At 69.3% G+C, this 26697-nt stretch overlaps 5 protein-coding genes across 5 annotated transcripts in view; 1 reads left to right on the forward strand and 4 right to left on the reverse strand.

Annotated features, from left to right (window-relative positions):
- On the reverse strand, positions 1 to 5750 carry CILP2 (cartilage intermediate layer protein 2). The gene is made up of 8 exons (XM_040986366.1): positions 5684 to 5750; positions 4942 to 5040; positions 4492 to 4764; positions 4001 to 4147; positions 3063 to 3335; positions 2764 to 2872; positions 2462 to 2619; positions 1 to 2345 (listed from the first exon to the last, which is right to left on the reverse strand). Exons 1-8 carry the CDS (start codon positions 5748 to 5750, stop codon positions 1 to 3), a joined length of 3471 nt encoding a protein of 1156 aa, XP_040842300.1.
- Positions 5751 to 6126: 376 nt separating this feature from the next.
- Positions 6127 to 10574, reverse strand: YJEFN3 (YjeF N-terminal domain containing 3). The gene is made up of 6 exons (XM_040986230.1): positions 10373 to 10574; positions 8932 to 9098; positions 7542 to 7652; positions 7330 to 7443; positions 7089 to 7239; positions 6127 to 6329 (listed from the first exon to the last, which is right to left on the reverse strand). The coding sequence occupies exons 1-6, from the start codon at positions 10572 to 10574 to the stop codon at positions 6127 to 6129; spliced, it is 948 nt and encodes a 315-aa protein (XP_040842164.1).
- Positions 10575 to 10962: 388 nt separating this feature from the next.
- NDUFA13 (NADH:ubiquinone oxidoreductase subunit A13) lies at positions 10963 to 15240 on the reverse strand. The gene is made up of 5 exons (XM_040986209.1): positions 15069 to 15240; positions 11999 to 12077; positions 11342 to 11413; positions 11196 to 11265; positions 10963 to 11120 (listed from the first exon to the last, which is right to left on the reverse strand). Exons 1-5 carry the CDS (start codon positions 15160 to 15162, stop codon positions 11001 to 11003), a joined length of 435 nt encoding a protein of 144 aa, XP_040842143.1. The 5' UTR covers positions 15163 to 15240; the 3' UTR covers positions 10963 to 11000.
- A 466-nt stretch (positions 15241 to 15706) lies between these two features.
- Positions 15707 to 16631, forward strand: TSSK6 (testis specific serine kinase 6). Its single transcript, XM_040986206.1, has one exon. It carries the CDS (start codon positions 15810 to 15812, stop codon positions 16629 to 16631), a length of 822 nt encoding a protein of 273 aa, XP_040842140.1. The 5' UTR covers positions 15707 to 15809.
- Positions 16632 to 18739: 2108 nt separating this feature from the next.
- The window catches only part of GATAD2A (GATA zinc finger domain containing 2A), a 44087-nt gene continuing 36129 nt past the window's right edge, over positions 18740 to 26697 (reverse strand). The window contains exons 3-12 of the mRNA XM_040986369.1: positions 25102 to 25234; positions 24839 to 24970; positions 24080 to 24169; positions 23762 to 23893; positions 23494 to 23661; positions 22604 to 22883; positions 20723 to 21012; positions 20341 to 20415; positions 19902 to 20091; positions 18740 to 19318 (exon numbers count right to left, since the gene is read on the reverse strand). Coding sequence (XP_040842303.1) covers positions 19191 to 19318; positions 19902 to 20091; positions 20341 to 20415; positions 20723 to 21012; positions 22604 to 22883; positions 23494 to 23661; positions 23762 to 23893; positions 24080 to 24169; positions 24839 to 24970; positions 25102 to 25234 — 1618 coding nt within the window. The 3' untranslated portion in view covers positions 18740 to 19190. The remainder of the gene's footprint in view (positions 19319 to 19901; positions 20092 to 20340; positions 20416 to 20722; positions 21013 to 22603; positions 22884 to 23493; positions 23662 to 23761; positions 23894 to 24079; positions 24170 to 24838; positions 24971 to 25101; positions 25235 to 26697) is intronic.

A 26697-nucleotide genomic window follows, 5' to 3' on the forward strand; every position in this document is an offset into this window, starting at 1 on the left:
TCACTGCCGGGCCCTGCCCCTGCGCGAGCGGCGGAGCGGCCCCAGGGTTCGAGCCTGCGCCCGCCCCGCCTGGCCCATCTCCCGGCGGAGGTCTTGGAGCACGGCCGCCGGCGACTCCAGCAGCCTCTGGAAGAGGTTGAGACGGCCGGCGGCGGGTTCCTGGCACTCGAAGGTGACCGCGGTGCCTGCGTCGGCTTTCATCTCCCGGGAGACGCCGTCGGAGGAGCCGTCGAAGCAGCGGCCGATGGCGATCTCCTTGGCTAGGCGCGGGCTCTGGTCGCTGACTGTGTAGACGCCGTAGTTGTGGCCCAGCGGGTCGAGCGGAGCCAGCATGGCAAAGGTGGCCGGGTCGTCGGTGGGCGCCAGGGGAGGGTGCCGGGCCAGGTAGTCCTTGAGCAGCCCGTTGACGGCCACCCGGTGGCAGCTGCCCTGCGGCATGACGGTCACCAGGGTCCTGTCCGCCTGCCGCTGGTCGGACAGCATCCCGCCGCACTTGAACTCCACGCAGGCGGCCGAGGTGCCGGGGCGCTGCGGGTCGCGCACGCTGCGTGCGTCGCGCAGCCCGTAGAGCTGGCCCCGCGTGCGCGGGTGGCTGCCGCCGGCGTTGTGCGAGCGCACGGTGAGCTCCTGGGGCCCCCGGATCTGCACCTTGAGGAAGCAGGCCCGGAACTCCTGCGGGTTGGGCCACCAGGCCAGCAGGTCGTCGGTCCAGGAGGCGGGCGCGCCCTCGCGGAAGGGGACCACGTTGTATTCGTACCTGTCGGTCTCGACGCGCGAGAAGCGGAAGTGGCCGGCGGTCACCGGCGCGTCCTGGCACTGCCGCAGGCTGCGCCACGGGTACACGGGGCCGTTGGCCTCGGACGCCCGGCCCGGCCTGGGTTTGGCGAGGTTGATGCGGAAGCCGTTGCGTTTGAAGGCGGGGTCGTCGTGGTCCGTGCGCCGGTAGCCCAGCCTGTCCAGATAGGGCTGCGCCACGCCCACGGTGCCGGGCACCGGCCGGGGCCGCGACGGGGCGGCCTCCAGCTCCTCGCCGCCCAGCGTGGCGGTCAGCAGCGCCGTGTAGGCGTCGGGCTGCTCGGCGTCGCAGAAGGCGGGCAGGCAGGCGCCGTTGGGGCCCGTGACGGCGCTGTCGAAGCGGCCCCAGGTGCGCGGGTTGGCCGAGAAGCCGGGCGCCGGCTCCAGGTTCACCAGCGTCACCACGACGCCCTCCACCTGCTCGCTGGGCGCGAACTTGTCGCTGAGGTAGGCGCGCACCTTGACGAAGCAGCGCCGGCGCTCCGGCACGTCCAGGTTGAACAGACGCCGTTCCCGGATCTCCGTGTTGCCCACGAGGAACACGCGCTCCTCGCGGCGCGCGCGCGCGGAACCGCCCGAGGCCCCCTCGAGCCGGAAGCCGCCCTCCTCCTCCCACAGCCCGGTCCCCGGGTTCAGCGACCACAGACGCAGGGCCTCCCTGTGTCCGGCCATGCGGATGTGCTCGGCGGCCACGCGCACGGCCACGGGCCCCGCGTGCAGCTGCTCGGCCGAGCCCGGCGCCCGCAGGTCCACGGAGAACATGCCGTAGGTGCGCAGCGGCGCCAGCTCGCCGTCCGCGTCCGCGAAGCGCAGGTCGCTGGGGGCCACGTCGGCAGAGGCGAGGTCTCGCGGGTCCACGAAGGTCACGCGGGCCTCCACGGGCCCCGTGTAGGGCCGCCCGTCGGCGTGGCGGAAGCCCCCCGGCGGCAGGACCAGCTCGCCCAGGGTGCCCTCCTCGGCCAGCTCCCCCAGGGGGATGGCGTCCCCCCGGCTGGCCTCCACGAGAACCGGAGCTTTCTTGCGCATGGCCTTGACCTCGTGGTACACGCCGGCCCCCCGGGGGTCAAAGGGCAGGACCCGAACAGCATCCACGAACTCGCCGCTGGGGTCCACAAACGTCACCACCAGGCGCTCGGGCGAGGGGGGCACCTCGATGGTGAAGTCCCCCCGGTAGGAGGTGAAGCCCACCGGCTCCGGGCCCACGAGGATCCTGGCGAAATGCAGAGGCTCCCCGGAGTCGGCGGCCACCACGCGGCCCCGCACCAGCCCCCGGGGCAGCGGGCACTTGCGGCAGCCACACTCGGCCACCACCTTCACGGGCAGCGCGCGGGCCCCGCACTGCACCTGCCGCTTCTCCAGGCGCTGCACGGCGCAGCAGCGGGAGGGACTGTCCCCGCACCGGGCGCCCGAGCCCCCCGCGCCGGGGCAGTGCGTGTCGGGGCAGCGGCCCACGTTCAGGTAGGCGGGGCCCTGGCCCGGCTGGGCGCAGTCCTCCGGGAGCTTGATGAGGTGTTCCAGGGGCTGGGGGTCGCAGGCTGGTTGGCCCGGGGCTGGTGTGGGGGGGCAGGCAGAGAAGAGGACAGCCAGGTCAGCGCAAGGAGCAGAGTTTGGTCTGGGGTCAGGGTCTACCTACAGAAGGGCTGGGATCGCGGTCCCCCTGGCTCACCCAGCACGGTGAGCCGGGCGGTGGCTGAGCGCACGGCCCCGGCCTCGTTCCAGGCCTTGCAGTGGTAGATGCCCGCCTGCTCCGGGCGCAGCCCCCGCAGCTCCAGGTGCGCCCCGTACCTGTGCTGTTGCCGCTCCAGCAGGGTCCCGTTGTGGAACCTGGCGAGGGGCGTGGGAGTGAAGAGCGGGGCCGGTCTGGGCCTCCTCCCGTACAGCCACTTGGCCAACCACCTACCCCATCACAATGTCCCAGGCTGGGCTGCAGCCGGGGGAGGGCAGGCCCGGGGCGCTGAGCCCACTCACCACGAGTATTTCTTGGGTGTAGGGGTTCCGGAAGCTTTGCAACAAAAGGTGACATTCTGGCCGGCCTCTCGCACGCGGGATTCGGGGTGCACCACCAAGTAGGGCTTCTCTGGGGGTGCCAGGGTGAGCAGGGTCACAGCCCTGTCTTCCCCACACACACCCCCTCTCTGCTCAGTCATTTCTTACGTGCCCTGCGCGTGCCCCACTGATGGCGCCATATTGTATTTCTTCTCCCCAGTCTCACCCTCTGTGCCCCCGGAGCGCCATGGCACCCGGGACCCCCTCCCCCAGTTCCCTACCCAACTCCTGCAGGACGATGGTGACCACAGCCGAGATGGAGCTGTTGGCCCGGGCCTGGGCAGTGCCTGCTGAGTAGCCATCCACCTGGGCTGAGATGTTGGTCCCATTACAGACCCCCGGCAGCTGGAAGGCTCCGTGGGCGTCGCTGGTCACCATGACGTCCCGCTGACCCCACAGGGAGACCCTGGCTCCCGGCAGCGGCCGGCCGGCCGGGGTGACCACGGAGCCTAGGAGCGTGTGGTTGGAGCACCCACAGCCATCCGGGCCGCACCCTGAGGGGAGACAAGGAGGCCTTGCTTAGGGCTCAGCAAACACTTGCCCAAGCTGTGCCCTTCGGAGGCCGAGGGGTGAACCCCTCGTGGAGGAGCTGCACGGGTGGGCAGGGAGGTGACGGGCCTGAGCGGTGGGAAAGATGTGTTGGAGGGGGAGGGGGCAGCTGGGAGCCAGAAGGTGAGAAACCAGGCCAGCAGGGGTTCAGGGGCCCCTGTGTGCACCGGGCTGGGGGCCGGGCCAGACCAACTCCCTCCCCTCTCAATCCTGCGGTTTGTGCACAACACGGAAAATTCCACTGGCAATTTGCAGGCAGAGGCGCCAGGCAGAGCCAGGCAGGACGGGGTGGGGACCCCTCATTGGCGCACCCCCACCCCTGTGGCAGGCCCCGTGCGCTCCTGCAGGCGGGCACAGCGTCCAGACCCCAACGGAATTTCCAGTCGCCTCCTGGCCGGCCTGGTGTCTGGTCCGCGGGAGGGCCTGAACGACGTCTGCCAGGGTGTGAGCCAACGTGTCTGCGTGGGCGTCGGTGGGAGGAGGGGAGGGACCCGGGCCAGGGCTGCGAAGGCCACAGGCGTGTGCGCCCTTCCGTTGTGGCTCCGGGCATAGCCCCGGCTGCTTGCGCACGGCCCCCATGGCAGCCCCGTGTCCCCGAATCCCCACCTACCTGGGCACGGAGGCCGCTCGCACTTCTGCACTTCCTGGGGACCCCCCGGGCAGGCCTCGCCCGCGGGACTCGGGCAGCTGCGGTGGCGCACACGACGACCAGACCCGCAGCTCCCGGAGCAGGGGCCCCACGGACCCCACGCGGCCTCTGCAGATGGCAGGGGACGCCATCAGGCACCTGTCCTCCCGGCGACACCCCATCCGGACAATGAGGGAGGAGGGGGCCCCATGGACCCCGCCTCCAGCACGCAGGTGCCCCCAGGGCACGCCCTCTACCTGCTGCCCGCCCCCTCGAGGTTCACCTATCAACCCAATACTCCCCGGCCCTGGGTTCCAGGTCAGCTCCCAGCCATCTGTCCCCTTCCTGCGGGGCGCACCTGAGCGAGGCCTTTCCTTCCTCTCACCTGATCCCCCAGGAGTCTGCCTGTTTGCCCCCCACCCGCCACTGGACCACTCCCCACCCCAACCCTCCGCCGTCCAGCGCGCCCTCACCTAGCGGGCAGCGGAAGCGCACGTGGTAGTTGGAGCAGCGGCGGCCCCGGGGCTGCTCGCGGTTGAGACACCAGAAGCCGCGCGCGGGGTTCAGGTGCACGCGCTCGCCCACGGCCGCGGGCAAGGCCCACTCGGTGGTGCGCGCCTCCAGCGCCAGCGGCCGCGGGCACACACGCGCTGGCCCGTAGTAGAAGCGGATGGCGGCCAGGCTCTCGAAGTCACCGTCGCCTCCAGGGTGGTCCACGTTGAACCAAGACGTCCATTCGCTGGCCTCTGCGGGCGCCACAGGCGCTGGGACCCAGACCACCGCCGCGGGCAGCCAGGACGGGCCCAGCCCCGCTGGCCAGGGCTGCGTCCCTGGTGCTGCCGACCCACCAGCCGCCCAGCCCCTTCCCGGGAATGCCATGACCCTCAATCAGCATGGCCCGTGTCCCCCCCGGCCACACTCACCTCCCCAGTCCTCCAGGGTGGGCGAGGGCTGGCCAGGGAGCACCTTGCGCCCCTGCAGGCCCCACGCAGTCCCAGGGGGCTCCTCGGTGGAGCTGGCGGCTTTGGAACGGGGAGGAATGTGTGTGTTTGGGGGTGTGCGCATGTGCAAGCTGTCAGCGGGACCTCCTGTTCGGTCATTTTACAGTGAGAAGAGCCGAGGCTCTGGGGGCAGGGGCAGGTCAGAACTGAGCTGAGCTCGGGATGGCATTGCGGCTCCTCCTCCAGGAAGCCTTCCTTCCAGCTCTGCCCAGGCTCCTGCTTCCCCCAAGCCAGGGGTGGGCTCCACACTGCTCCCCTCGGCCAGGGCTCCCCCTTTCTGTGCCCAGTGGCTGCATCAGCACCCCGCCATGTGGTCTTAATCTATATCTCCCCCTCTTCCCTACAGCGCCCAAAGCTGCCAGTGAAAAATCCTGGCATTTTCGCCTCGTTTTTTTGTCAACTGGGAACTGTCCAAGGACTGCTGGAGCCTCAGTCTCCTGGTCTGAGAAGTGGGCGCATCACCATTCTCCCCTAGAGCTACCGTTCTGTCCCCCAGGGGCCGTGCTGGCAGGTGAGAGACCCGAAGGCTGGGAGGAATCTAAGGCTCCCTGGACCCCTATTCTCTCCTCTGAACGAGGTCCCCTTTGCACCCCAGGTGGGGCTGGAGCGTCCTTGTCCACCCACCCCAAGGGCGATGCGGACCCGGGAGGCGCCAGGCTCTCACCTCGGGCACCTGGCAGGTGCGCGGCGGCGGCCACGCCGAGCCACAGCAGGGCCAGCAGACGCGCCATAGCGGGATCCGAGCGTCCGAGGCAGGGAGGGAGGGAATGGAGCAGCGCGCTCGCTCGCGTCGGGCTCTGGCGGATCTGGTGGCCACCGGGCGTGCGTGTGTGTATGTGTGTGCTGGGGGGGATTGACAGCGAAGGCGGGTGCGCCGCAGGCCCCGCCCCTGGAGCCACCCTCCTGGGCCCCCCTCTGGAGCGCCCGCCCTCCGGCTGTGCCCACGTGCGCTGGAGCCACGCTGCACGGTGGCCACCCGCATCCCTCCCCCAGGCCCCCTGACTGTCTGGCGCACGCAGCAGGCGGGAGGCGCGGCCGAGGTGTGGGTGTGTTTATTGTCGCGGGTTCCCCGCGGAGTGGGCAGGGGTGTGCATGTGTGGGGGGCGGTCACAGCTCCGCCACGCAGTCGGTGCCCGCGTAGGCCGGCAGGCGCAGCGCGAACTTGCGGCACACGTCCTCGGGCACGAACCTGCCCGCCACGAAGTGGTGGCGCCCGGTGAAGTGGCGGGCGCAGCGCTTGGGCGCAGCCAGTGAGACCAGGACGTCCGGCTGCAGCGCGTCCTCCCCGCCGCCCGTCTCCGCGTCCCAGCCTGAGGGAGGTGGAGGAGGGCGGTGGGCGGCCCTGCCCCCAGCCCCGCTCCTGCCGGGGAACCCCTTCCCACCCCTCTGCTGGGAGGGGTGTCCCTCCTGCACCTCAGCCTGCGCCCTCCCTCCCCTAGGCGCCCCGCCTCGGCCTCCCTCGTTCCCACCTGCCGCCCGTTGCCAATCGGAATCTCCGTCTTCGACAGGACGCCGGACCCCCTAACTTGCACAGCACGCCCCCCTCGGACTCCATTCCCACCTGGCTCCTTCACCTGTGCCTCTGCCCTGCCTGGCACAGGGCACACCACTGCCCCCTTGGTGGGCCCCATCCCATCACCTCCCCAGCCAGCCTGCACCTGCCTCCTGACACCAGTGAGCGCGCGCTACCGGGACGCCTCCTCCAACCGCCCACCTGAGCCCCCATGGGGCAGCCCCTGCGATGGCCCCACGAGCCGCCGCGGGAGCACCCTCCCCAGGGCCCAGCTGCCACCCCCGCGGAGGAGCAGGCAGAGCTGGCCACGGTGGCTGTTTGTTCCGTCTGTCTGCGTGTCCCCTAATGGTTCCAGCAGGCGCGGGGCAGCGGCGGCGGCCAGGGCGGGCGCGGCCTGGGCTGTGAGCTCACGTCTGCCCGGGCGGGAGAGCAGGGCCAGGGGGTGGGCAGCGGGCACTGGAGCTGGGCATGGGGCGGGCCCCCCGCAGGGGTCACCTGGGGGCAGCTGCCCCGGGCCGGCCGGGACGCCCAGTTCCCCGCGCTCCCCGGGCCGTGCCTGAGGGGATGTCCAGACTGACGAGGGGCACGGAGAGCTGCTTGAGTGTGGCCAGCGCGCGGGTGCAGGGGCCCCCGACCTGGGCCAGCTCGACGCCGGGCCCCAGCACTGCGTCCACCACCAGCCTGTAGGCAGCGTTGATGAGCTGCACCTGCGGGGTGGGGACCGGGCACCGCGGGGTCAAGGGCGGCCGGGCGGGCACCACACCTGCGCGCACGCTCGCCCTGCTGCCTGCTCCCACCTCGGATGGCAGGTAAGCCAGGAAAGGGACGTCCATCTTCTCGCACTGGGTGGTCAGGTCCCGGTGCAGCGCGTCGAGGGAGCGCGTCGGGTAGAAGATGCTGGGTTCGTACTCCTAGGGTGTGGGGACGGGGCTGAGGGGGGCGCCCAGGAAGAGGGCCCTGCAGGGAGGAGCCGGGCTGGACGCGGTGTGGGGGCGCCCCAGCTACTCACAAACGCCCGCAGGTGCCGGGCGCAGACCAGCCCCACCGCCCCGTTGTGCTCCGGACCACACACGACCAGCACCGTCCTCTGCTTGCGGGCCAGGGTGGGCAGCGGGAACACCTGGTGGGGGCGGACAGCAGAGGTCCGAGGCCGGCCACTGCTCCGTGCGCCCCGGCGGGCAAGGCGGACAGGAACCAGGGCGCAGGGCAGGAGGTGGTGGGCTGGGAGCCAGGGCGCAGGGCGGGATGTGTCCAGGCCGGGCTGGGCTTGTGCCAGTCCTGCACCAGGACACGCGCCTGCCGCTCCGGCCAGCGGCTCCCTGCAGGCGCTCGACCGCAGACCCATCTGCAGCCAGTTTCCACACTGCGGCCAACCCCGCCTGGGCCTCAGGCCAGGCTGCCTCTGGAGGCCCCAGTTCTCTGCGTGGGCGCCCCAACTCGGCCTCTCAGCCGCGCCCCCCCCCCGACCTTTGAGGGGTGTCTTCTTTATGCCAGGATGCCCCAGGTCTCCCATGTGGGTGGCAGGGGCCCCTGGAATTTAGTCACCCCTACTGCGCCCTAGGGTGCCTGTGAGCAGGCAGGGGGAGTGTGAGACATGGCTGGATGGGGGTCCCTGGTCCTACAGTCCCTCATTGGCACCACCAGCTGCCTCCCCCATAGACGCACAGCAGCCAGTGGTTGCTGTGGAGTAGGCTAAACCTTTATTTGTGGCTCCTGCATCCCATACAGGTGCTGCCCCACTTCCCATCCAGCTCCCTGCCTGTGGCCTGGGAAAGCAGTGGAGGACGGCCCACAGCCTTGGGACCCTGCACCTGCGTGGGAGACCCGGAAGAGGCTCCTGATCGGAGCAGTACCGACCATTGCAACCACTTGGGGAGTGACCCAACGGATGGAAGACCTTCTGTGCGTTGTGCCTTTGCCGCGGGTCCAAGGGGCACATAGTGGCATGCTGGGAGGCCTGGCCCTGGGTCCCACCCTGCTCTGCACTCCAGCCACACGTGACCAGGACCGTGTGACCCCAGAGCCCGAGGAGGGATCCTCTCAAGCCGAGTGGCTTTCATTTCCGGGTTCCTGCACCTGGGATGTTTAGACAGCTGAGTCATTGTAGAGATGGCGTGTTTTGAGTATACAAGTGGCCATAATCAGAAGGGGAGGGGACGAGACCCCAGCAACCGCCCGGTGTCCAGGTGTGGAGCCCGGGGCTTGGGTCACGCGTCAGAACCTGCATTCCAGCCCTCTGGTGTTCTGTATTAGGGGTACTTGCTGGGGGAGACAGTGTCCCCTGCGGGGCTGACACCCAGTATCTGGTCAGGACCAGCTGAGCGCCCTTGGGGGTCTGTGTCCCCCTACGTGGGGGATGATGGGCCTGGGGGGGGTCCTGGGTGAGCTGGCGCGGGTACCTTGGTCACAGCGACGGCGCTGGCATGGCCGCACAGCTCCACCAGCTGCTGCCGGCCGAAGCGATACTCTTCCAGCAGCTCCTGCTCCAGGGCGGACGCCTCCGCCACGCTGGGGACCAGAGGGAGAAGCAGGGGCTGCCCGTGGACATGGGTGCCCCATGTGGCCCCTCATGTCCGAGTGCCAGTGCGGGGCGGGGGGAAGCACCCTCTGGCAGCCATGGGGGTGCTGGCAGCGTGTGAGGGTGGGCAGGAGGGGGAGCAGGGTCGGGACACCCCCAAATCTAACAGCGGGTGGCAGAGGGAGCAGGGTGGGAGGTGAGGGCCTAGGACAAGGCTGGGGGTGTCTGAAATTTGGTGGGCTTGCTGGCTCTTTTTGGGGGGAACCTAGTCCTCACAGCCTCTGGCTGCCCAGCCTCCCCCTGAGCAGCAGTGAGGTCACCCCAGCCCACCCCCACGTGGCTGAGTGGCACCATGCCAGGCAGAGGGTGGTGAGGAAGGCTTGGTGGGCAACGGGTGTGTGTGGGGAGGTCAACAGACACATTAAGACGGCTCTCTGAGCAGCACCTGGTGGCTGTGGGGGTTGGGGTGCTGGGACCCCAAAGTGGAAGGAGCCAGTGGGAAGCAGGGAGGGCAGGGCCAGGTGGACAGCACGGCAGAGCCCGGCTGTACCCGGAGGTCAGGACAGTGACAGGTCAGGAGAGTGTTGGGGCTCCCCGCGGGTGGGGAACTGTGGGGGCTCCGGGCAGGGGAGGCCCTGGGCCTGCAGCTGGGGGAGGATAGAGGGACAGCCGGCTCCAGGGCACCTTGGAGGGTACGCAGTCCAGTCCTGGGAGTTGGGCTGTCCCTGGCCTAGCACCTGCTCTTTCCTGCCTCTGGCAGCGCCTAACTGCTCAGGAGGACATGGGGGGACAGTGTGGGCACACGGGCAGGGAGTGATGGCTCTGTGGGCTGGGAGGCCGGTGGGGATGGGGCAGGGGTTAGGGCCCGAGCAAAGCCCCAAGAAAGGGGTGAGTGGATCCAGGCCCACAGGTGCCCCAGGGAGGGTGCAGCGTGCTGACGCTGTGGGAGCTCACCAGCCCCTGGGCACACTCCTGCCAGGTGAGCTTGGGCTCTGCTGGGGCACGGGCTCGGGGTGGGCTGTGGCTCCAGCGCCAGCCCCGCTGGGGTGTCCCTGCCCAACACTGCCGGCCTGTGGTGACCGCCTGACCCAGGCCCCTGCTCTGCCCGGGCGGACTGGGCAATGATGCTGGTTGAGGCAAGGGGTGTGCCCTCAGCCTGGCTCTCCAGTGGGGCGTGGGGGGGGGGGAGGGCCAGTCCCCCATCCCTGATCCCCCTGTCCCCGGCTGACCTGAGGAGGTGCAGCCCCTTGGTCCTGCTTATGGCGTGGCCAGCACCCTGTCCCCCGGGTCCCCTCTGTCCCGCTCGTGACCGCGGTCAGCACCCTGTCCCCGGGTCCCCTCGGTCCCGCTCATGGCCACGGTCAGTACCCTGTCCCCTTGGTCCCCTCTGTCCCGGGCTGACCTGAGGAGGTGCAGCCCCTCGGTCCCCCTCGTGGCTGCGGTCAGCACCCTGTCCCCTTGGTCCCCTCTGTCCCGGGCTGACCTGAGCAAGCGCGGCCCCTCCAGCTCCTCGGTCCCGCTCATGGCCGCGGACAGCACTTGGTCAGCACTTGGTCAGCACCCCAGAGCTGTGGTCCTTTTAAAGCTCTCCGCTGGGGTGGGGCCCTTGCGCCCGCCCTCCCTCAGTGGGCTGGCCAATCAGGAGGCACCATGAAGGCGCTGCATGGTCATTGGTGGGTGCTGCGGAGGCCCCGCCCCACCCCGGTCAGCACTGAGAGGCAGGTGGGGGGACAGTGAGGATGAGGATGAAGAGGAGGAAGAGGATGGTGAGGCCCGAGAGGCCGGCCTGGGGAGCCCCCCACTGCACCCCCACGGCGGCCCTGGCTGGCCCCTCCAGCGGGCTGGCAGCCCGGGGCTGGCGGTGTGGACGCGGGGCTGGCGGTGTGGACGCGGGCGCAGTGCTGAGGCCGGGTCAGGCTGCGAGGCGCGTTTATTTCCGCCGGGGGCGGCCTACGTGTACCACATGAAGCCGTAGTTGGCACGCAGCATCTCCTCGGAGCTCCGCAGTCCGTACAGCTCTCCGGGCGTGGGCGGCACCCAGCGCGTGGTGTGGAACACCGACTCGCCCACCTGTGGGGGACAGTGGCAGGTGGGGCGCGCTGGGGACCCCACTGTCCCCCCGGGCTGGTGGCCCCGCTTCCTCACCTTCCAGTCCGGCACATCCTTCATGATGACCGCCTCCTCTTCCAGGTTCTCCCGCAGCATTTGCAAGATCCTGCACAGGGGCGAGGGGCTGAGTGTCGGGGGACGCCTCCCTCGGCCCCCCGGCCCCCCAGGCCCCACCGACCCACCTGCGGTCCTTCTCGGCCTGCAGCAGCGGCATAAGTGCCAGGCGGGCCTCCAGGTCCTCAATGTGCAGGCGCCTGCGGGACGGCCAGCTGTGTCAGCCCCCGCTGTCGGGGGGCGAGCAGCTGGCACCCCAGGGCCCTGGGCGGTGCCCATGGGAAGCCTGTGCTGGGGGCGGGCAGCTGGCACGCCAGGGCCTTGGGCGGTGCCCATGGGAAGCCTGTGCTGGGGGCGGGCGGGAGGCGGGCAGCTGCTCCAGGGCGCCGGCCTCAAAACTGTCGGCTTCACACTTTTCTTCTCAATTAAAAACTTTGTAGCCTAAAAATAGCTCTGCCTGCTGACTGTGTGGGGCAGGGCGAGGGGACATTGTCTCAAAATAACCAGGGGTGGGCGGAGGCCAGCTGGGGGGCGGCCTGCGCCTTCCTGCACCCATCCCGCCTTCCAGCAGCTTCCGAGGTCCGAGGAGCCGGCCCGCGGCCACCCGCCCCTGTCGCGTCTACACAGTGCCTGGCACTCGGGGGGGGGGGGGCTTGCTGCAGGGTGATGGAGGTGATGGCCCCCGCCCCCCGCCCCTCAGGAGTGGGCGTAGGGGTCAGCGGCAGCCTGCACCTGCTGCGGCCGTGGGGACACACGTGGCAGACCCCCCCCCCCAGGCCCCCTACCTGCGTTCTCGATTCCACTTCATCATACCCCAGTACCCAAACAGCAGCGTCCCGATGCCCACGGCGAACATGCTGTATCCTGCAGGGACAGCCAGGGGCCGCTCAGCGCTCGGGCACACGGGGGAGGCGACAGGCCCCCTCCCCACAGTGCCTGCTGGGGCTCACGGGCACTGCAGCTGGGCAGGCTGGTTCCACACTCCTGGAGGTTGGCGCCCACCGGCCAGGGTGCCCCATCCTGCAGGGCAGATTGGCAGAGCCTCCAGCGTCGGGGTGCCGGGGCGCCCCACCAGGCTTGGGCACACGAGCTGCAGTGGGCCCCCACCCAGGGAAAGGCCCTCTTGGCCCCGTCTTTCTCCTTCAGGTTGCTCTGGCACGTCTGACCGAGCCCGGTTAGTTCAACGTCTGGGAAACGGGCGGGCGGGCTCCCTGCGCGTGCCCACCTGGGAGGTGGGAGGCAGTCAAGGTGCCACGGACACGGGCGACTGGGGTGCAGCTCCCCGCTCCTGCCGGGCACCGCCTGCCTGTTACAGGCCTTTAGGGAAGGAACTGGCAGAGGGAAGACTTCTCTCTTAGCAAATAATGAAGTCCAGGACTGGTCCTGTGGCGTCACTAATAAAACCGCTGCATGTGGCCGCGACAGTCCATATGGGCGCCAGTTCGAGTCCCGGCTGCCCCACTTCCCATCCAGCTCCCTGCCTGTGGCCTGGGAAAGCAGTGGAGGACGGCCCACAGCCTTGGAACCCTGCACCCGGTGGGAGACCCGGAAGAAGCTCCTGGCTCCTGGCTTCAGATCGGCTCAGCTCTGGCTGTTGCAGTCACGTGGTGAGTGAACCAATGGACGGAAGACCTTCCTCTCTGTCTCTCCTCTGTGTAAATCTGCCTTTCCAGTAAAAATAAATAAATCTTCAAAAAAAAAAAAAATTCGAACATTTCTCCAAGAAAGATACATAAACAGCCAACAGGTCGTCAGGGAGATGCAGTTCAAGCCACAGGAGTTCCAGGACTGCAGTGACTCGGGGTGGAGGGGCGGGGGTCCGCGGGGGTGCCGGCTGCTGCGGACCCCACGGCCTGCAGCGCACGGGTGGGTGGCTGGGCTCCGGGCCTGCCGGGGGCTCCCCTTCCCATCCAGCTCAGCACAGCCCCCGCTGCCGTGCACCCTGGGTGCTGGGGCGTGAACCCGGGGACAGAAGGGGCAGCATCGCACACAACGGGGGCCTGGCCACCCCACATGGGAGACCCAGATGGAATTCGGGTTCCTGGCTTCGGCCTGGCCTTGCCCCTGCCCCTGCCATCTGCGGCATGCCGTGGGGAGCAGTGGGCTGAAGGCACGCCCTGGTGGGCGGCAGGGTCCCTGTCTCCTGGGGACTGAAGCAGGGGATGGGGGCTGGACTGCCCTCCGCCTCTCAGGGGTGGGCAGAGGGGAGTGGATGCCTCGGCCAGCAGCCGGGGGGACAGAGGCTGGCAATTCTGGCCACACTGGCCCCTCGGCTAGCCGGCCCTGGTGCCATGCCTGCCCAGACTATGCCAGCCCAGGCTGCTGCTGCCACTCGGGCAGTGAACCAGCGGAACAGCTCTCTACGTATGCCTTGCAAATAACTAGACACTTAACGGCAGATTACGGAGCAAATTCAAAAAGATCTTCCACCTGCTGGCTCACTCCCCAAGTAGCCACAATGGCCAGATCCGAGCTGATCTGAAGCCAGGAGCCAGGAGCCTCTCCCGGGTCTCCCACGCGGGTGCAGGGTCCCCAGGCTGTGGGCCGTCCTCCACTGCTTTCCCAGGACACAGGCAGGGAGCCGGGTGGGATGTGCAGTGATGGCGGGTCAAGCTTCCAAATAAGTTTAAAACTTACAAAACAAAAAAGAAATTGAAAGAGGTGCTGCCGGGGCAGGGGTGTTGGTCTGTGGGCGGCAAAGGGGCCTGAGAAAAATCCCCAGAAAAGGCGCAGGCCGACGCAGACCCCGTAGGGTGCGTGTGGGGGGGTGCAGACCCAGACGGTGGCGTAGGGGTATCCCCATCCCCTCCCACAGCTGGACCACCAGCCAGCCAGCCCGGGGGGGGTCAGGGTCACCGTGCTGACCTCTCCGGGGTGCTGGACTCCGCGAGCCTCTAGGACAACCACAGTCCCCCACAGCCCCCCAATGCCGACGGAACCCGGGGGGACCGGCTCTGTGCCACCCCGAGGACTTGGGCACCCCGTCGGGAGCTGGGCACCCCGTGAGGAGCTGGGCACCCCGTGAGGAGCTGGGCACCCCGTGAGGACCTGGGCACCCCGTCGGGAGCTGGGCACCCCGTGAGGACCTGGGCACCCCGTGAGGACCTGGGCACCCCGTGAGGACCTGGGCACCCCGTCGGGAGCTGGGCACCCCGTGAGGACCTGGGCACCCCATGAGGACCTGGGCACCCCGTGAGGAGCTCGGCGCCCCGTGAGGACCTGGGCACCCCGTCGGGAGCTGGGCACCCCGTGAGGAGCTCGGCGCCCCGTGAGGAGCTGGGCACCCCGTGAGGACCTGGGCACCCCGTCGGGAGCTGGGCACCCCGTGAGGACCTGGGCACCCCGTGAGGAGCTCGGCGCCCCGTGAGGAGCTGGGCACCCCGTCGGGAGCTGGGCACCCCGTGAGGAGCTCGGCGCCCCGTGAGGACCTGGGCACCCCGTCGGGAGCTGGGCACCCCGTGAGGACCTGGGCGCCCCGTGAGGAGCTGGGCACCCCGTGAGGAGCTGGGCACTCCGTCGGGAGCTGGGCACCCCGTCGGGAGCTGGGCACCCCGTGAGGACCTGGGCACCCCGTGAGGACCTGGGCACCCCGTGAGGAGCTGGGCACCCCGTGAGGAGCTCGGCGCCCCGTGAGGAGCTGGGCACCCCGTGAGGACCTGGGCACTCCGTCGGGAGCTCGGCGCCCCGTGAGGAGCTCGGCGCCCCGTGAGGACCTGGGCGCCCCGACAGGATGGAGCGCCGGCCCAGCTCGGCTGTGCACCCCCAAACCCAGGCGCACCCCGGCGCGCCGTCACCCCGCGCGGCCCACCCCGCACCCCGAGAGCTCCCCCGGCCCACCAGGCGACCCTCACTGACCCGACAGTCCCCGACGCGGCAGGTTCCGCTTGTAGTCGATGGGGCCGTATCCCCCCGGCGGGGGCATGTCCTGCTTCACCTTCGACGCCGCCATGGTCGCTGCAAACTCCGCGCTTCCGGCCCGCTAGCGGAAGTGACGCGATAGGCGCGAGCCCTCTACCGCCGCCATGAGGAGTGTGGCGGAAGTGTCCGCGGGCTCGACCTCCCTTGCAGCGCCAGGGGTCTTGGGGGGCATGGTGGACCCCGACCTCGACTTCCAGGGTCGTTGGTGCGCCTTGGCGGACGCTCGGGCTCCGACGGTCCGTGCATGACACCGTCAAGAGCCCCCACGTCCCAGGGGCGCTGTGGGCTCAGCGCCCCCCACCTCACACCCTTGTAGTGTTTGGGGGGCCCCCTGCGCTCTCTCCCATCCCCGTCCGCGCGTGTGGAGAGGCGCCTCTGCTCCCCCATGGCTGCTGGGCTTTATCAGCCGGGACGGAGCGTCTGAGGGCCATTGTGAGTCACAGGACCCCACCCCGTGGTGAGGGGCACCCCGAGGGCCTGCAGTGGCGGGGCGCAGCCGTGACGCCCCCGGTCACTTCACAAGGCCGAAATTGTTACCGAGGGCGGGGGTCCGGCGGGGCCCCGGCCGCGTGGGCACATGGGGGTGCGGGGGTGCAGGTGCCCAGCGTCATGGGTTAGGTCCGAGCTCGGCGTCCCCGGCTCTCCGCCCCGCGCGCCCCGGCTCGGTGGGGTGCCACCATGTCGGGCGACAAACTGCTGAGCGAACTGGGCTATAAGCTGGGGCGCACCATCGGCGAGGGCAGCTACTCCAAGGTCAAGGTGGCCACGTCCAAGAAGTACAAGGGCACGGTGGCCATCAAGGTGGTGGACCGGCGGCGCGCGCCGCCCGACTTCGTCAACAAGTTCCTGCCGCGCGAGCTGTCCATCCTGCGCGGCGTGCGCCACCCGCACATCGTGCACGTCTTCGAGTTCATCGAGGTGTGCAACGGCAAGCTGTACATCGTCATGGAGGCCGCGGCCACCGACCTGCTGCAGGCCGTGCAGCGCAGCGGCCGCATGCCCGGGCCGCAGGCGCGCGAGCTCTTCGCGCAGATCGCCGGCGCCGTGCGCTACCTGCACGACCACCACCTCGTGCACCGCGACCTCAAGTGCGAGAACGTGCTGCTGAGCCCGGACGAGCGGCGCGTCAAGCTCACCGACTTCGGCTTCGGCCGCCAGGCGCACGGCTACCCGGACCTCAGCACCACCTACTGCGGCTCGGCGGCCTACGCCTCGCCCGAGGTGCTGCTCGGCATCCCCTACGACCCCAAGAAGTACGACGTGTGGAGCCTGGGCGTCGTGCTCTACGTCATGGTCACCGGCTGCATGCCCTTCGACGACTCGGACATCGCCGGCCTGCCGCGCCGCCAGAAGCGCGGCGTGCTCTACCCCGACGGCCTCGAGCTGCCGGAGCGCTGCAAGGCGCTCATCGCCGAGCTGCTGCAGTTCAGCCCGTCGGCGCGGCCCTCGGCCGGGCAGGTGGCCCGCAACGGCTGGCTGCGCTCGGGGGACTCGGGGTAGCCGCGCGCGCCCCGGGCCTGCCCGCTCCGTCCAGCCCGGGCGGCGGCGTCGGCGGCACGCAGGGCGCAGGCGCGCGCCGAGGGACGCGCTGCCAGGACGGCGTGCGACGCCGTCGCGCGTCAGGGCGCACGCGCCGCCCCTTCCCTCCCTCCTTCCCTCCCGCTTCCCACCGCGGATCCACGGCGGGGGCCCCGCCCACCCGCCAGAGAGCTGGAGCGCGCACGCGCGCCGGCGAGGCCCGCCCCCTCGAGCGGAGGGGCGGGGCCGGGACGAGCGGGAAGCCCCGCGCCTGCGCGGAACGAGCGCGGCCCGCTGCACCTGCTGCTGGTGGCTGGGGGTGCAGAGGGATGCGCCCCCGGGTGTCGCCCCCCGCAGATGCAATAAAGCCGCTCTTCCTCGCACGGGCTCTGGTGGAGGGTCCGCCCCTTTTGTGCAGGGCGGATGCCCCCTCTGCAGAAAGGCACGTTGAGGTTCCAGCCCACGTGGGTGTGTAGGGGGTGGGCGTGCAGGCTGGGCGAGCGTCCCTAATCCACCTGGGGTTTTGGGGGTGGGTAAGGAGGCACAGCCACCCTATGCTTGGGCAGAAGGGAGGCGGTGCAAAAAGCAGACCAAGAGTAATTGTGGGCGTTCAATGCCAGGCAGGGTCAATGGCGTGGGGGGCGGAGTACGTTTTGTCTGCAGCCAAGCCCTGCCAGGTGGTCCCACTAAATCCTTGCAATGCCTTTCACCCCGGGAGTGGAGGGGGTCCCTGCTGGCTGCCCCAGCGCCTGGCTCCACACAGGAGGAATGCGACAGGCTTGGGCCTGCATTTCAGCCACTGTCCCCTGCCAGGCGGCCTTGCCCGAGGAGATGCCCAGTCCACAGGGCCGCCCACCTTCCCCTGGCCAGAGGGGCACACCCGCCGCTGAGCCTGCAGTGTACTGGGGAAGGACCCCAGCCCCTTGGAGAGCAGGGTTCCAAGGCCCAAGTGACTCCCCCCACACCAACCGACTCCCTGCCCCCCGACAGGCCCTGTTTCCGGTCACTATGAGGGCTGGGGGCGGTCCTCGGTAACTGGGGAGCCTTCCTGGTTGGGGCTGGAGTTGCCAGGCCCCAGGGGTTTGTGGGTTCTGACACGAGACCCTCACCACAGGGTCTTCCCCCCCACGGAGGACGAGCCTGGGCCGAGAAGGGGGATTATCCTGGACCTGGGCCTGTGCACGGGGTGGGCACAAAGCCACTGTGTCCCTGAGGCGGGGCCAGGTCATGGCCAAGGCCAGCCGACCGTGTACAGGAACCATCGCTGTGGGGCTACAGGGGGTGACGCTGGCACTGTGGGGTCGCCTGACCCCAGAACACTGCACGGAGCTGCGACGGGGGACGGGAGAGGGGACACGACTCAGACACCTGCTTGGAGGAGCTGGGTGACGCAGTGGGGACACAGCCGCTTGCACACCCAGGGTGTCCCACCGGCAGCAGGTGCACCCCTCCTGGGCCCGCCAGCCGCAGCACAGCACGGAGAAACGGAGAAACGGGTTAAATGAGCTTTTATTAGAACGTTGTAGCAAGTTGTGTGGGGAGAAGGCGGCCCTACAAAAATAAGGGTTTTAAATTAAAGTCCCTAACGGCGTCCGTGGCTGGAGCTCCACCAGCCGGCCCCGCCCTCGCGCACCTGCGTGGGGACCCCCGCCCCAGCCCGCGGTGCAGACACGCGGCTCTTCCACCTGTCCTCGGGAAACTGATTTGTAAGGAGGCAGAAGGTGGAGGGAACGAAAATAAAATGGAACTAAAAGCAGACCTGATCCTTGAAACAAAAAACACTTCTGGATTCTCTACCGGGAGGAGAAGAAAGGGGAAGCAACCCAGACCCTCAGCCGTTCTTGGCAGACGCGGCTCCGAGCTGGACCATGTGGGGGCCCACCCGGTGCCCCAGGCCCGGACACACAGCTGACCCGAGCACAGGCCCGGGGCTGGCTCAAGACTGTGTCCGTCCGAAGGAGTAGGGGAAAAGATTTAATAAAATAAACCACCACAACAACAAAAACCGCCATGACCACCCTCCCCGCACGCCCACGCCCCCCGCGACCGCGGCAGTGGGGGCGGCAGGCTCTGGTCCCTTCTCCGCGGGCCCTGGGTCTCCGGGACGAGCAGCAGCAGCCCACCCTCCAGGGGGCGAGGCCGGGTGCCACAGGGACCCCCGGGTCGGCCATGGGTCACTTACAGCTCCATCATCATGAGGTGATCCAAAAAGAAAAAAATTAAAAAAAAAGAGAAAAGTCTTTCAACCTACAGACTGCCCAAGGCAGCAGCCTGAGAGCGTGGGCAGGGCAGGGGAGCAAGCCCGAGGGAGCCGTGCACACGCCGGCCTCGCCTCGCCACGCGTGTCACAGTGTCCGTCCAGGGCGGGGCCGACGCAGCCCCCGGGGCTGCTGCTCTGCTGGTGTCAGGCAAAATGCAAGGCCAAGGTCGACAGCCCGCGGGCAGGTCCCGGGTCCGAGGCCCGTCCACCCGCGGGGCCGTGGGGTCCTGCGGAGCATGGCGTCTTCCTGAGCGAGCGGAGGGGCCGGGCCTCTCCACGTGCTACTTCCACGTGGCCGACTGTGGGATGGCCCGCGGCGGGATCATGTCCAGCAGGTACTCGCGCTGGCGCTCCACGGCCGAGGAGCTCTTGTGGGCCAGGCCCGGGCCGACGAACGTGAGGGTCCCGCCTGGAGACACACGGGGCGGGCGTCGGGGGAAGCCCAGGCGGGCACACCGGACTGCCCCCAGGGCCCCCACTCACACCACCTCCTCTTCCCTGGGAGCCTCAGTCCCCCCACAGGCCAACACCCCCCACACTCTGCTTAGATGCCCAGCGGGACTGAGACACGGGTTGTGCCCCCTGACTGGGGACAGCAGCGTGTGCTCAACCCCACTGGCACCAGCAGCTGGCTGGCCTGCCCCAGTGCCCAGCCACGCTGCCACTCCTGCCCCTGAGGCCGCAGGCTGCGTGGCTCCTGCCCCAGCCCCACTTCTCACTTCGCTGTCCTTGGGGCCACACCACGTTTGTGGCGTCACGTTAACAGGGACATGCACAGTGCCCAGCGGCTGTCAGGGGGACCTGGCAGGCAGCAGGGCCCACTCGGGGTTCTCTCCCATTCCCCGGTGGTTCTTCAAATCCGGCCTCTGCGGCAGGCCCAGCCGCGGGCCCAGGCCCCCTGCTCCGACAGCACACAGCCACGCTGCCCGGGCCTCGCCTGGCCTGTGCTGCTGATGGGGGTGCGGGCGTGAGTCTGGGGGAGACGCACCCACCTGTGCCGAGAGCCGTCTTTTTCCAGTTGGAGGGGGCACTGCCCTTGCCGGCGCCCGCGGCCCTGTCGGAATGTCTGCCGCCCTTGCCCACGAGCGCCGCGGCCGCGTTCTGCAGCTTGGACGACTGGCTGAAGGTGTGCAGGACGCCCCGGGGCGCCGCGGCCGAGCCCCGCGAGAGCTGGCTGGAGGCCTGCAGCGGCGAGAGGGACGGGGACCGGCTGAGCGGGGCAGGGCGCTCGGCGGGCTGCAGAGCATCTCCTGGCTCCGGCTCTCCCCACCCGCACCGGGTCCCTGCAGTCCGGAGACAGGCCGGCCGGTCACGCCGCGGGCGGCAGGAGGGGCCAGGGGGAAGAGAGCTGGCGAGAGAGACGGCGGAGAGAGAGGGACAGACGGTGGCAGCCTGGCGCGGCGGCGAGCGGCGGGGCGCCGCGGTTCTGACCTGTAGCACGGCCCCGTTACTCCAGTCGCGGGCCTCTCCCGAGCGGAACGCCAGCTTCCGCCGTGGCTTTACAACCTACACAAACGGGGCGGGTGGGACGGGTCAGCGCCCTGCGGCCGGCCGGGGCCCCGCTCACCGCCGGGGGACGTGTCGGGGTCCCGGGGCGGAGCCGCACCAGAGGAACAGCCACAGGAGCCGAGCCCCAGACACCCCAGAAGGCGCAGAAGCTCGGCCCCACGCGCGCGGCTAGCTCGCCCTCCGCGCAGTGGCACTTGTCGGCCACGAACGCCGGGAGAGCTGCAGGTGCCGGTTTTCACTGGGAACGCCAGCACCGAGTGCCACCCAGACACGCGGCCCCGCATCGCGCCCGCGCGGCTCTCACCTGCTTGAGCGCGGGGTGCGGGGCGGCGGGCTCGGCCTTGGCGGGCGCGGGGCTGGCGCCCTGCAGCAGCCGCTGCTCCAGCTCCTGCTCCTGCTGCAGCGCCCTGACGAAGGCGGCCTTCAGGCGGCTCGTGTGCTCGGCCTTGAGCGCCCGCTTCTGGCTCGACGCCATGCAGCTCTCACACATCACCGCGCCCTTCTCCTCGCGCCAGCGGCACGTGAAGTCCGTCTTGCACTGTGCGCACACGTAGGGCTCCCGCGACAGCGCCACGGCGGCCGGCACCCTGCCTGCTGCGGGGACACGTGTGTGGGTGGGCTCGCGTCCAAGACCAGAGCAGACCGAGGCGCCGTGACAGCCCCCCGCCCCCAGGCCACAGACACAGGCAGCGCCCTGGGCCGGGCCGCCCTGCGGCCACCAGGACACTGCAGTGGTGGGTGGGACACACACCAGGGCCCACGCGCGCATGGCCACGGGCTGAGCGTTTCTGGGAAGCATCACAGGACCGGCACCGCGGGGTTAGCTCTCTAAACACACTGGGGGCGCCAGCCCGGCCTCTGGTCCCCCAACACCACCGGAAGCTACCGAGGTGGCTGTGGCCATGCCAGGCTGCCCTTCGCCGACAGAAGAGGGACCAAGTCCGGGGTGGTCCACACATCCCTCTACTGTGTACCGGGCACCTCGGCGGGCAGCGAGCCACCTGCCCGGCTGTGGGGTTCCCACGCCCGCTCAGGGCGTCACTTGCCTTTGTGGCCATGACAGCCCGTGGTGCTGGGAGGGCGGGCGGAGAGCCCCTTGGCCCTCCTCTTCCTGCGGGCCTGAGCCAGGAGGGGCCGAGCGCCCCACCTCTGGAAGCCCCCGATCCACAGAGGATGGGGTGTCCTGGCCCAGCCCCCCCGGGGCCAGGGCCTGGCCTCTGCCCGGCGACAAGAGCGCATGTCCAACCCCGAGGGAGGCTGTGGTACCTGCGGCCGGCGGGAGCAGCACCAGAGCTGGGACGGGGCGCGAGGCCGCGCTGAGCCGCCCGGCCGGGGGGTCGGGGAGGTGTCAGGAGCCGCCTTCAGGGAGGGCTCTGAGCCTCCGGCCACACTTAGGTCCTGTTTTGGCAACAGGAGAGGGACACTGACCCCTGATGAGAGAACGAGCAAAGACAGGCGGTCTGCCAGAGCGGGGGCCGTGCGTGCAGACGGCCGCCCGGCTCGGGCCTCCTGCCCGCCCCACCGGCCGTGGCCCCTCTTCCACCGAGGACACAGCTAAGGGCTCCGGCCCCTGCGGGCCCTGTCACGGCCCTCCCCATGGCTCTCCCTGGGGGTGCTCCTGCGCTCAGGGCAGGGTGTGAGTGTGGGGTGGGGGAGGCTACGCAAGCCAACCTGCCAGTGGTCTGGGGCCCGTCTGGGCGTGGGACCCCGGATGCTCGCCGCCCCTGGCCTCTGTCCCCTATCGGCGCCCCTCCTCTCTGCCGGGGACAAGGCTGTGTGGCTTGTCCCACCACTGTCACCACCAACTCAAGTCCGGGCACAGCCGAGGGGGCCGAGCCAGCGTTCCTACCAGCCCAATGTCCGGAATGGGCAAAGCGACCCCAGCCCAGGCACAGGCCACACTCCCCCAGCTCATAGCATTCAAGGCGCTGCAAAGTTCTGCCTGCGTGGTAACCCCACGCTTGCCCGGGAACCCTCCTGGAGACGCCCGTCAGCCGGTCACACTCCCCTGCCTCCACCTCAAGGCACAGCGACATCCCCGGGCCACCACACCATTTGCCAGCACGTGGCTCTCAGAACGACGGCGACACAGCGGCCCCGCAGCCCACCCGCCACAGCTGTGGGAGGAGCTGGCGCGTGTGGACGGGGCGCATGCTGCGGCCCCCGAGGCCAGCCGCGGGCTCACCTTGGGTTTCCAGCAGGTTCTGCACGACCTCCTCGAGGCCCACCAGGTAGATGAACTCGTTGTTGGCGGCGCTGGGGAGGAAGTTCAACTCGGGGGCGGGGGGCTTGGGTGGGGGGATCTCCAGCAATGTCTTCTCCAGCTGCTTGCGGAGTGCAAGCTTGGCGGCCGCCTGGCGGCTGGCTGGGGACTCGGCGGGCGTGGTCACGCCTGCCACGCTGCTGCCTGCGGAGCTGGCCTGTGCAGAGCCAGCTGGCGTCCCCTTCAGCGATGCTGGGGTGGCCTTGGGGGGCGGGACGGAACAGACAGCACTGTCAGGGCCCTGCTGGGCAGGCCCGGGGGAGCTCCCCGTGGGAGTCCACGCCCTCTCTCCATCCAGGGCCTGCAGGTGTCAGCGCCCTGACCAGGCCCGGGACCCACCCTGCGCCCAGACTGCCCTCATGGCTTCTTGGGCCCGGGGCTCCGGCTGAATGCCAGGACCCCCTCCCACCTGCAAGGGGTCCCTGAGGTGAGCTGACGAGAGACCAGACGCTAGCCTGTCCCTACTCGTCCCCTCACTGCCTAGAGACCAGTGGGGACGGCAGGCGACCCACCCGCCCCAGGACGTCCACCCACGTGGGGCAAGACAACCGCCCACCCACTGCTTGGCTTCAATCTTTGAGAAGGCAGAGCACGCACTCCAGCGCCAGCTGGCTGCGTTCGCCGGAGCCAGGCGGGCAGAGCGAGTACCACCCCAGCAGAAGACCCTGCGCCGCTCAGGGGGCATGCGAGAGCTGACGGCGACAGAGCTGCTGCTGTCACGTGCCACCCTAAGGCCGCCAGTCCGCAGAGCCCTGCCCGTCCGTCCGCGGGTCTCCACCTCACGCCCCGCACCCGTGCCTCCCCGCCCTCACCTGTGGGATGTTCACCAGCAGGCTGGCACTGGGGACGTTGGCGACGCGGATGAGGCCCTGCTGGATGACTCTCTGGCCCTGGATCTGCACGCTGGGCACCGAGGCCCGGGGCGCCAGGAGGAGGGGCGGCGGCCCAGTGCTGGAATGCTGTCGGATGGTGTGGATTTGCTGCAGGGGACAAGAGTGCGGGCTCTGAGACCTGCACCTGGGCAGGTGGGCAGGTGGGCGGGCAGACAGGTGTGCGTGCGGGCCAGGCGGGGCTGCTCACCTGGGCTCCTCGCACGAGTGGCGGCATGACGACCTGGGCACTGGCCTGTGGCCCCAGCTTCGAGGCCGCCTGCTGCCCGCCACGGACCAGGGGCGGAGGGATGACACTGCCGGGCACCCGCGCCGACGAGCTCTGCCAACGAACCAGTGCCCACACACGTGAGTGACCGCTCACACTGTGTCCATGCAGAGGGCTGTCCTGCGTGCTGCCGCTAAGCTAGGGACTCAGGACTGGGGGGAGAGGGGCTCCCCTCTGCCAGGGCCACCTTGGGGCCAGTCCTCCCAGGGAGCCCACGCTGCCTCCCTCACACCTGCTCACCTGAATGGAAGGTTTGCCGCTAGGAATGTTCTGGGTGCCCCGCACCAGCGGGGGCGGGGTGGTCACGGCACTCCCCGCGGAGCCCACGGGCTGCAGAACAGGACAGGGGGCATGAGGAGGCGTGAGGGTGGCACAGCTCTTCTCTCCTGGCACAGGCACGGATGGTCCCCCGACAAGGAGGGCAGCCTGCTCTGACTTTGGCAGACAGAACAGTGGCAGGCGGCACCTCAGCTGGGACAGCCAGGGCCTGGCGTGTCACTGACCACTGGGACTCTGGCGTCCTCTCGTCACATACTCCAGCAGTCACGCCCCGTGACAGACTAACCCCTGTGCATGACGCTGGTGCCCCACACATGAGAGTCAAGTTCAAGGCTGCTCTGCTCCCCAGCCAGCTCCCCGCTAACGAGCCTGGGGATGCAGCAATGGCCCGAGCCACGGTGGCCCTCAGGATCTGCCGCTGCAGACTCCATGAGCCTGGCTCGGGCACGTCTCGGTGCCATTTCCCTGGCATGCCTGGCCGGGGGGCTGTGGGGCCCATGGCAGCAGTGGGACTGGCACCATCCAGACAGCCAACGGCAGACAGGTTCCCGAGTCTACCCAGGCTTGGCACCCTCCCTTCCGCCCTGCACTAAGGGAAATGGCTTCACTTAGAAACGGGGTCCTCCGCTACCCTACAGCACAGGAGCAGGGTTGGGCATCTGCCGGAGGCCCCCCAACCCACACCTGGGCCCTCCCCCGCCCCGGGGCAGCCTCACCCACCTTCTGGGCCACGGCTTCCTTCTGGATCTGGCTCTGTCGCAGCTTCTTCAGCAGCACCAGCTTCGCCTCCTCCAGCCGCAGCTCCTCCTTCAGCTGTCTGATCATGCGTCCCCGCTCCTCGGGGCTGCTCTTCTGCGAGGGCCAGAGACGCAGGCTGTGTGTCGGGGCGTGTCGGGGCGTGTCAGGGTGTGTCGGGGCGTGTCGGGGCGTGTCGGGGTCCCGGGGCAGGCAGAGCGCCGGCCTCAGTGCCCACGGCCACTCACCAGAAGGGCCTCGGCGCTGGTCTCCGGCAAGGCCACCTTGGCGAGCCCGTTCACCCGCGGGCTGCACGGCTGCTCACTGTCGGACAGCAGGATCACGTCGGGCGAGGGGGGCCTCCGCTCGGCCTTCACGTCGCTGGGGGCCCAGAAGGGGTTGTTAGTGAGTGCGCCGGGCTGCACACGTGGCCCCAAAGGCCGGGGGTGCCCTGCCAGCTGTGCCGTCCAGTCCAGGTCACGTGCCTTGAGCACCTTTGAGTCTCGGATGAATCACTTTGTCCCTGCGAACCCATCTATCTCACTGGCTGGCTGTGCACGCTGCTGCCCCCCCAACCAAGGCCACTCCCCTGCCGCCCCCCTGTGGGCCGGGGTCTGGGCCCGTGGCCAACGGCTCTGGCCACCCAGGCAGCACAGTGACAGAGCGTCCCGGCCCACGTGCTCTGACCGCTGCCCACCCCGGCCAGGCTCCTGCAGTGTCTGGCTGTCCTGTCGGCTGAGGACCGGTCGCTAGGTGGCGCTGTGACCCAGCAGACAAACTCCCCAGAAGTTAACCAGGAAAGCCACTGCTGAAGTTGTCCAGCCTCTTCCAGGAGACCACTGGCCGGCCTCACAGCCTCGGCCCTCCGCTTCCATGCCCAGCCAGCAGCATTCTCCAGGGGAGGGGGCACAGGAGACCCCAGGCTGCGGCTGGCACAGCGTGCCACCCTGGTCTTGGCGGGGAGACCTGTAGCAGCCACCGTCCCCAAGCCCACTCAGGGCTGCACCTGAGTGCTAGGCCTGGCCCACAGCCCCTGGCTGGGGTGTCTCAGCGCGCGGGAGGATGGGTGGGAAGGTGCCCGTGTCAACTTACAACCCGGGCACAGAGGGTGCCCGGCTCACGCTCGGGAGTGCAGCACCTGGCTGGTTCTCTACAAAGTGACGCTGGCCAGCTCGCTCGGTCTCAGCAGCCCCGCCACCTTCAGGGTCTTGAGGTCGCTCCTGCCGACCACCCCAGTGCCTGGCTCTTGGAGTCCGTGGGGATCCCAGCTCCCCCATACCCACTCCCAAAGGGATTCCCACCTGTACAGCCCCCAGAGGTGAGGCGTCTACAACCAAACAGCTCCCCGCGAAGTGACCCAGACCACCCAGAGGCCACAGCGCTCCCTGGCCCCACCCTGCTCCAACAGACTCCTCCATAACTCATCCCCAAGGGGTGACGTCACCGCCCGTCATGGCTCACTCAGCATCCCAGCAGCCAGCAGGGAGTGAACTTCCTGTATGCTAATCAGGCCACCAAAAAGTCACATGACAAAGGCATTTCCCTCCGTGGTCACGTGACCCTTTAACTGTGCCTTCCAACGTGAAAACCATGGCAACGGCCAGTTGAAACCGGTTTGTGACACGCAGCCTTCATTTTGAGAAGAGAGGTGAAGGTTCAGGTGCTGTCAGAAAATGGAGGCACCAGGCTCCCCGGGGAAGAGGGAGGGCCGAGGGGCTCGGGCACTTCCTGTGTCAGCGGGTCCCCTGGGCAGGCCGAGGGGAGCCCGCCCCTCCAGCTGCAAGGTGAAAAACTTCCCGGAGTGTGATTCTTAAAGGAGGCAAACAGCCAGTGGAGACCAGCAC

The sequence above is a fragment of the Ochotona curzoniae genome, unplaced genomic scaffold (genome assembly GCF_017591425.1).
Source record: "Ochotona curzoniae isolate NIBS_2020 unplaced genomic scaffold, NIBS_Ocur_1.0 contig_4502, whole genome shotgun sequence".
NCBI lineage: Eukaryota > Metazoa > Chordata > Mammalia > Lagomorpha > Ochotonidae > Ochotona > Ochotona curzoniae.